Source organism: Notothenia rossii, assembly GCF_949606895.1.
Source record: "Notothenia rossii genome assembly, chromosome: 2".
NCBI classification, from domain to species: Eukaryota; Metazoa; Chordata; class Actinopteri; order Perciformes; family Nototheniidae; genus Notothenia; species Notothenia rossii.
The window spans coordinates 79,383,939-79,393,222 of NC_136904.1; the positions used below are offsets into that span (position 1 = coordinate 79,383,939).

The 9,284-nt window shown below is 42.0% G+C and overlaps 1 protein-coding gene across 4 annotated transcripts; it reads left to right on the forward strand.

The window, feature by feature from the left end:
* Positions 1-572: 572 nt before the first annotated feature.
* Positions 573-9,284, forward strand: tra2b (transformer 2 beta homolog). Of its 4 annotated transcripts, none has more exons than XM_079662501.1 (8): positions 573-720; positions 2,377-2,522; positions 2,653-2,809; positions 3,277-3,465; positions 3,555-3,670; positions 8,496-8,693; positions 8,814-8,884; positions 8,970-9,284. In XM_079662501.1, exons 1-8 carry the CDS (start codon positions 688-690, stop codon positions 8,978-8,980), a joined length of 921 nt encoding a protein of 306 aa, XP_079518627.1. In that variant the 5' UTR covers positions 573-687; the 3' UTR covers positions 8,981-9,284. The 4 variants fall into 4 exon arrangements, with proteins under 4 accessions (XP_079518627.1, XP_079518625.1, XP_079518626.1 ...); XM_079662499.1 differs by having other exon boundaries at positions 582-720; positions 1,826-2,522; XM_079662500.1 differs by lacking the exon at positions 573-720 and having other exon boundaries at positions 729-2,522; positions 8,817-8,884.

The following is a 9,284-nucleotide window of genomic DNA, read 5'->3' on the forward strand; positions in this document are numbered from 1 at the left end:
TCTATGAGCATGGTCAAATGGAGACCACATCCATAAAACTAGTCAAGATGACCCAGCCCGTGCCGACTGGAGTCAATGAGGTACTTTTCCCACTACATATTGACTACAAAGTCTTTGAAGATCTGGAAAGATTCACCAAAAAACAAAGTCGTTTTTTATTGACCAAATAAACAGCAATGTTCAGATCAATGACTTATTCATGTTTTAAATAAAGGTGAATGTATTATTGTATTAATATCACTCTATAACCATAATACGTTACATAGTCTATCTGTTCATTTTGGCTGTCTTTTTCAAACTAATATGGTCCCGACGTCCTCTACAGTGGACATATTGTAACATTTACAAATTAAATTAAAAAAGTCTAAATTGCAAGATGTTTTTTTAACCCTAAATAAGTAGGAAATCACAAAAAAATGAAATTGGAAGACACTTTTTTTCATCGGGTCCCAGTAGGATATGGAACTTACTCGTAAAAGGTTACATTATTAATAATTAATTAATATAATATGTAAGAATGTAGTTGCTTATTTTTGTGGTCATGTGCCCAACGCATGGAATAATGCCGCGCAGGGGGAGGGGCTTATAGTCGCTCCTGCAGCAGCACACTCCACAAACAAATTACGGTGGTTTGTAGCTAGCTGGTTAGCATAGCGGCATAAACAACTGTGATATTGCGGTACTAAAATGAGCGACAGTGGCAAAGGTTACGGCGAGCGGGTATGTATGAGTAACGTTTGAAGAAGGCTAGCGTTAATATATAAAGAACTATGTTGTAAAGAGGTAACGTTGACTGTTGGCAAACGTTAGCTAGCAAGCTCAACTCAAGTCGAAATGTTAGGCTGGATTATGAGCTATTTTGTCAAACATAGACTTTTTAATGTTCTTGTTTTATTCGCTATTATACATTACTCAACTATAAAACAATAAGCCACGTCCAAATTAACGTTGCATTAAATAATAGTCTGCTAATACCTGTTAACTTAGATAGCTAGCTGGCTACCGTTAGCTTAACATTGATAGCTAGGCCACAGGCTGCAGTGTTCATGCGAACTTTAGCCAACAGCGATATTTTAAACACAAACAGATGATGAAATGAAGGCATCCGTGTTTAACATGGGTTAGAAAAATGTCTTCTCCTTCATTAGCACTCACTCACATTCACACCTAGTATATTCTGTTTGAGTTGTTGGTTTTACTCTGCTGAATGTGGCTCCTATGATTTCATGTCTGTCTTGTGAGTGCTAGTGATGTTATACAAATGAGTGGCAGAAGCATTGGAGTTTGTGTGGTTTACCTTAAACCAAGATAACATTTTTTAAACCCTTAATGAATACACAGTTTAAACTTTAATAGGAATCTTTGACATTCAGTGGTTTTATAAACAGTGTGATGCGTTAGAGGCCACTTTGAATAATGGTTTTATTCTATGGAACATATTTTGTTGTTGCAAAATAAATGTAAAGGTAAAAAATGATAAGTAATTACAGTACAACTCATTTTATTCTCTACCTTTTTTCTTGCTATCGTACACATGTATAGGAGACTGGGGTTCAATGTTATTTTGTTTTTCACGTCCAACAAAAAGGTCAAGACACAACCCAATTGATTGTATACTTCTAACTACAAGTGGCCAATAAGACATAACAGTGAACGGAGAACCACTGAATGTGAAATATTTGTAGGACTTTACATTCATAAATATTTGTATTGTGTGGTCTAAAACATTTTGAAGCATGTGATGATATTTTAATTGCATGTTCAAAGTTGAATGATCCTGCAGTTTTAGTTGAAGTCATTCTTCATCCTTTTCTTTTTCATTAAGGTTAAGATTGGACGAAGAAAATGCGGAAGAAGTGCTCTTTATTTTCAATAATTTGCTGCTCAGATGTGTGAAGCTGAATTGTTCAATGCATGCTAAACATGTGAAGGGGAAGAAGTTTGGGCAGTGTGTGAGATGGGGGAAGTCAGAAGAAGTATAACAATCGAAGAAAGAAGAATAATGTGAAGTAATGAAGTTACAGAAATGAAGTTAAAGAAGTAATCTGGATAAGGCCAAAGCGCTAAGTAAATCTCTGGTCTGTTTGTCAAATGCGTGCATGTTGTTGTCTTTGAACAGTTAAAATGACTACAATTGTTACACAACTGAAACATTTGTTTCTCCATAATATTGACATTTTAATTGTATTTTTAAAAGTAAGCCTATTGACATCACATTATTCATCGATAATATATATATACCTGCATTCCTATTCCACAATCCTAAATTATGTTATTTTTTGTACTTTTTACATTAAACTAATTAGGCAAACGTCACTTTGTCATCTCATTTATCCTAATGAAGGTATTTTGTGTGTGTGTGTTTGGTTTTTTCAGGATTCTCGCTTCTCATCCCGGAGTGTGAGTCCACGAGGCTCCAGGAATTCAGCAAGCCGTTCCCCAGCTCTGTCGCCTGCCCGCTCAAAAGATGGCTCCCGCCACTCCCGCTCTAAATCTCTCTCTCGATCCAGGTCGAAATCTGGGTGAGTGTCTGTGTTATCCTTATTTATTTATTATTTTACAAAACTCCCTCTTGTTTATCTTTTGGAGACGATTTAGAGCAGTTGGTTGTACATAAATATTCAATCAATAAAATGGTGTTTCTGTCTACAGGTCGCACCGCGGCTCGAGGAGACACTATAGCCGCTCCCGCTCCCGCTCGAGGTCCCATCGCCGCCGGTCTCACAGCCGCTCGTACAGCGGAGAGCGCCGGCGCAGGAGCCACAGCCGCTCCCCGATGTCTGATCGACGCCGGCACATCGGCAACCGCGTAAGTACTCAAAGGCTCTTGTGAGTAGGTTATATGACTTTTTTTCCTATTGTAAAAGAACCTGCTAACATAAATCATTATGTTGTCGACTACTAAATGAATCTCCTACTATTTTGATATTTTTAATTGGTTTGAGTGAATTTGTAAGAAAATAAAAGTCTGTCATCTCTATCTCCAGTTTCTTAAATGTGATCTTGGGCTTTGGGAAACACTGATTCACATATCGCATTTTGGTTAACATTTCATTTACCGAACAACTAATCAATACATTTAAGAAGAAAAAAGACAAAGAAAATGATTGTCGGTTGCAGCCCTATTCAGAAGTCGATTAGTTTTGCTTTTGTTCTTTCTGCATGCTGTCTGAATATACTCGGAATAAAGAAATTAAATTGTGAAAAATAAAAAACAAAAGCTTTGGTTTTTAGTATGAAAGACTCTTCACAACTGTAATATCTCTAAAATTGCAGGCTAATCCAGATCCAAACGGCTGCGTGGGAGTGTTTGGCCTGAGTTTGTACACCACAGAGAGGGATCTGAGGGACGTCTTCTCTAAGTACGGCCCCCTGGCGGATGTCTCTATTGTGTGCGACCAGCAGTCAAGGCGCTCCAGGGGCTTTGCTTTCGTCTACTTTGAGAACTCTGTTGACGCGAAAGAGGTAAAAGAGCAGGAGTTTGAAAAGACCCTCCTAAACCCTGAAATACTTTCTGGGTCCAAAACAGTGATGCAATGTTTGTTCACCGTCAGGCAAAGGAGCGAGCCAATGGCATGGAGCTGGATGGTCGTAGGATCAGGGTGGACTTCTCCATCACAAAGAGACCGCACACCCCGACCCCTGGAATCTACATGGGCCGGCCCACATAGTAAGGAAACATACTAAGTTTGTCTCAAGTCTTTGATTTGTATGTATTCTATTGGAGTTAATTATGTATGCTTATCATTTCTTATGTAACACACTGAGAGGCAAATATATATATATATATATATATAATAAGTGCGTTCGACCAACAAAATACAAACTTGAAGAAAAGAGAATCATATATATAAGTACATCAGGTTTCATAGAGCTAAAACATTTCAAGTGCTACTCAACTGGCCTTAGATAAGCCAGTCCTTTAGTATATAAGTGCTTTGTTAATAATTCTATCGCTCGAAGTGGAGTCGAAAGAGATGGGTTTTCAGTCTGCGCCGGAAAATGTGTGAGCTATCTGCTGTCCTGATTTCAATGGGGAGCTCATTCTGCCATTTTGGAGCCAGGAAAGCAAAACCCACGTGTTTTTGCTGATGGGAACTTGGGTCCCCCTCGCAGTGCGGGTGCAGCGAGCTGTTTGGCCGATGCAGAGCAAAGTGCACGTGCTGGGGTGTACAGTTTAACAATGTCCTGGATGTAGGAAGGGCCAGATCCATTCGCAGCGTGGTACGCAAGTACCAGTGTCTTGAAGTGGATTCTAGCAGTTACCGCAAGCCAGTGAAGGGAGCGGCGTGGTGTGGGAGAATTTAGGAAGGTTGAAGACCAGATGATGAGCTGCAGAGGTCGGATGGCACATGCAGTTCGACCAGCCAGGCGGGAGTTGCAGTAGTTTAGGCGTGAGATGACGAGAGCCTGGACCAGAACCTGCGTTGCTTTCTGCGACAGCTGGGGACGTATCCTCCTCATGTTGTAAAGTGTGTATCTGCAGCAGCGGGTTGTTGCAGCAATGTTTGCAGTGAAGGACAGGTTGTTATCTAGGGTCACACCCAGATTCCTTGCAGTCTGAGTCGGGGAAACAATAGAGGTGCCGATGTTGATTGTTAGGTCAAGAGTGGGACAATCTTTTCCCGGAAGGAAAAGCAGTTCAGTCTTGTCAAGGTTGAGCTTGAGGTGGTGAGCAGACATCCACCGAGAGATGTCTGCTAGACAAGCAGAGATGCGTGCGATGACCTGGGTCTCTGAGCGGGGAAAGGACAGAATTAATTGGGTGTCGTCAGCGTAGCAGTGGTATGAAAAACCATGCGGGCTAATGACAGATCCGAGCAAGTTTGTGTACAAGGAGAAGAGGAGGGGACCAAGAACAGAGCCCTGAGGGACCCCTGTAGTTAATTGACAAGGGTCAGACTTGGACCCTCTCCAAGTTACCCTGTAGGTGCGGTCTTTGAGGTATGAGGTGTGGAGGGAAAGTGCAGAGCCTGAAACTCCAAGTTTTTGGAGAGTGCGAAGGAGGATCTGATGATTCACCGTGTCGAATGCAGCAGACAGGTCCAGAAGGATGATGACAGAGGAGAGGGATGCTGCTTTAGCCATGAGCAGTTCCTCAGTGACAGCAAGGAGAGCAGTTTCTTTTGAGTGACCAGCCTTGAAACCAGACTGGTGCGGATCCAGAAGGTTGTTCTGATGGAGATAACAGGAGAGTTGTTTAAAGACAGCGCGTTCAATTGTTTTAGACAGGAACGGGAGGAGAGAGACAGGCCTGTAGTTTATAACATCAGACGGGTTGAGAGTGGGTTACTTTAGGAGAGGGTTTACTCTTGCCTCCTTGAGAGTGTTTGTAAAGTGACCAGAAGTTAGAGAAGTGTTGATGAAATGGGTGAGAAATGGTAGAATATCAGGAACGATAGTCTGAAGGAGGTTTGAGGGGATAGGGTCCAGAGGACAGGTGGTAGGACGGGCAGAAGTAATGAGGGTAAGAACCTCACTTGGAGGGAGGGGGGAGGTTAGTGTGTGGGTAAAGGGAGGGTCTGGTGACCCAGCGGTGAGTCAGAAAAAGAAGAGCGAATATCATCAACCTTTTTTTCAAAGTGGTTAACAAAGTCGCTTGACAGAAGGGACGAGGGGGAAGGGGCTTTGGGGGGGTTCAAGAGGGTGGAGAAGATGGAAAATAGTTTTTTGGGATTGGGATAGGAAGACTGGATCTTATCTTGAAAGAAAGTGCTTTTTGCCTGAGAGATGGAAGCAGAGAAAGAGGAGAGGAGAGCCTGATAGGTTAGGAGGTCATCATGGTGTTTGGATTTCCACCGTTTCCACTCTTCTGCCCGAAGGATGGTTCTTTTAGCACGCAGTGCGTCATTTAGCCAGGGAACAGGAGGGGACTGACGAGCCTGCAGAGATGTGAGAGGACAGAGAGAGTCCAGAAAGGATGAAAGAGTAGAGTGGAGAGTTTCTGCAGCAGAGTTTGGAGGCAGAAGTTGGAACGAGTCAGAGGAAGGGAGGGCTGAGAGCACCGATGAGGCAAAGGTAGAGGGGGAGAGGGAACGGAGGTTACGGCGGACAAGTGCAAAGTTAGAAGAGATTAGTTTGTTATGTTTGGAAAGGGGTAGAGAGAATGAAATGAAGAAGTGATCGGATGTGTGGAGCGGGTTTACAGAGATGTTAGACGTAGTGCAGTTCCTTGAGAATATGAGATCAAGGACATTGCCAGCTTTATGAGTTGGTGGGGATGGAGACAGTGAGAAAGCAAAGGCGGTTAAAAGAGATGTTAGTTCAGATATCTTCCCAGTCTGGAGGTTGAAGTACAGCGGAAGGGCCAGTTTCAGGGATGTGTAATATTATTGTTTTATTTTAGTGTTATATGTTAATTTATAAACCTTTATTTTGAACCCTAAGTGTATGTATACGTTTGAAAATGTTTTTCAATTTACTGAGAACATGGGCATCAAGTCTTCCGGTGTCCCCCAGCAAAAGGCTCTCTGCATTGGAGTGCCAAACTTCTTTTAGTCACCAGCATTATTATTACAACGTGAAAAAAGGTGGATACTTTTGTGCCATCAGTAGGGAACCAATTCAGCCCAGGTGACTTTTATGATCTTTAATCAAAGTGTCCAATTCAGCTGGAAAGTACTTCTAGATGTAGTAGTGATCATGGTTCACAAATTAAATGGTCTTTATAAATACATCAAAGTTAAATATTAAACATAGAATAGAGCCCTTGCAACCACCACATTATGGCCCAATCCCAAACCACGCCCTACACCCTACCCCAACACACTACCTCTCCGTTTGCGCATTCGCACGGAGGGTCCGCCACATTAAGTGCTGTTCCAAACCAACGAGTGTGGAGCGGTGTGGAGGGGGAGTGGGCTATCAAGCCCTCAAACAGCGAGTCTGCAGCGGTGCTGACTTGAGACCTGCTTGAGACCGGTCTCTACCTGACCGGAGTCAACGCTGTGTGTGTCCGTCAGGAAACACGCTGTTTACAAGTAGTTCCAGTAAACATCCACTGAAAAAATTGCGATGTTAACAACCTCATGATTAGGGGTGGGTATCGTTAAGGTTTTAACGGTACTACTACTTTTATCGATACCGCTTATCGGTCCGGTCTTTTAATGGTACTCTTATCGGTTATTTTGGAGAAAAAAACAAGGTTAACTAACTAAACAAACTGTGAACAAAACTAATATCGCTTTTTATTTAAATTAAATACGTAGTATTTCACATCAAAAGAAACAACAATGTTTTAACAAATCGTATTAAATAATTTGATGACAGAACTGTAAACAGAATAGCCGAAACTTTAACAAAATAAATAACTCAGTTAGCTCTAATCATTAATCTATGTTTTTATAATTTAGTTAACTATTTGTGTTGCTGCTAGCATACATACCACCTGACGCGGAGACGTTCCTCGTGGATGGGGGGGCTAAAGAGCTGCTAGAAAGACAGTCGAACCCGGTGCATTCCTCCGTCTGAATGTGGTGCACTTTTGCTAAATGTTTAGACAAATTGCTCGTGTTACCGCCCTCACATGCTAAACTCTTATTGCACTTTTGGTAACGAGCATTATCCACATCGAGACGGGTAAAGTTTAACCACACCTCGGAGTGCGTTCTCTCTGCCATCTCCTCCGTGTGTGTGTTGCTGCATGTAGCAGCTGCGTGTGTAAACTGCCCCGCCCCCTCGCAAGCAGGCGGGGGAGAGAGAGATCTCTCGCCTGGATTAGAAAGATCGAAAATACTAAAGACGCATTTTGCACACTTTTTGCCTATTAGAGACGGAGTTTGCGACACTAAAACTGCAATATAATGTTTGTGTAGCAATAATACATATATTTTTTACATTACTCCTGTACCGATAAAAAGACAGTTAACGTCGGAGCTTAGCGGTAACACGGTCTTTAATAATTCAGCCCGGGGCCCGTTTAATACCGGGGCTCGGTACCCATCCCTACTCATGATAACCTCATGTTTTTTAAACTTAGGATCATACCTGTGTTTAGTCTAGAAAAAGGTAAATGTGTGCATTTTATTATAACGTTTTGTATATTTACAGATTGTTGCAAAAACTAAGAAGCTTATAATCATCAGGTTTAAAACTAAAAGAGCTTTATTAATTTTTATTTTTTGTCTTTTTTTGCTGTATTTACTCCCTCCATCTGACAGGAGGGAGCCTCGTTGAGTTGCGAGTGTCTCTCCACGGAGTTCACTCCGTCACGGAGGTGTAGTGTGTAGGGCGTGGTTTGGGATTGGGCCTATACTGTTTTTGTTTCCTGTTTTTAAAAGCAATGATTTACCTCATGACCTCAGTAAGGTAAAGTTTTGTTTCCACAAAAATGGCTGTATGGTGCTGCTGAGAGAACACAAGCGTTAACCACAGACTATACAGACCTGACACATTTGAACTAAGCTCTCACTGCTATATCCCCAGGATAATCTTTCAAATTGAGAGGGAATTGCAGGAAATGTAATTGTCTCATCGTTGAACTTTCCTGTGTGCAGCGGAGGGGGGGGAAGCAGCAGTGGAAGTGGTCCAAGCGGTCCAAGCGCTCCTCGGCGCAATTCACGTGACTATGACCGCGGACATGACCGCGGATCCGACCGAGGATACGACCGTGGATCCGACCGAGGATACGACCGTGGATCCGACCGAGGTGGCTATGATCGCTATGACGACAGGGACCACCAACGCTCATACAGGTGACTATTAATCCTTTAGCATAAATCCTCCAGATTATTAAATGTTTTCCCAATTTGTTGTATTTTATCTGAAGCTGAAAAATAGGAAATACAAAAAGTCTTTATTTTGTCTGGTTCCAGAAGGCGATCTCCGTCCCCGTACTACAGAGGGAATTACAAGACTCGGTCCCGATCGCGCTCTTATTCTCCCCGTGAGTCATTTCCACAATAATCTACTCTTTTATTGGCTAATATAAAGGGTTACATTTTGTCTAAAGACTCTGTTTTACTTCACAGGACGCTACTAAATGTTGCTGTCAAGCCCCTCCACCTCCCACACAGACAGGAAATATTTGATGATTGATTTCAGAATAGATCTTCTTAAGGTGATAATCACACTTCTGTTTCTATCGTACATGACCAGTAAATGTATTTTAGTTGTCAGCAGTTGTCATGAATCGAGCTGTACCCTCGTGTTTTTTATTTTGAAATGTTTAAGCAATGTCAGCCGTGGAAGATATATTAATGTTTTTGTTAATGTATTTTTTGTATAACAATTGAGTGAACGCTCATCTCTAAACGGATTAAAACTAAGAGGCTTTCTTTTCCAAA

Excerpts from the sequence above, each read along its gene's own strand:
- tra2b (XM_079662499.1), top strand. The coding sequence starts at position 2,125 with ATGACTACAATTGTTACACAACTGAAACATTTGTTTCTCCATAATATT. Across the intron at positions 2,810-3,276 it reads GCCGGCACATCGGCAACCGC|GCTAATCCAGATCCAAACGG; the intron begins GTAAGTACTCAA and ends CTAAAATTGCAG. Across the intron at positions 3,466-3,554 it reads ACTCTGTTGACGCGAAAGAG|GCAAAGGAGCGAGCCAATGG; the intron begins GTAAAAGAGCAG and ends GTTCACCGTCAG.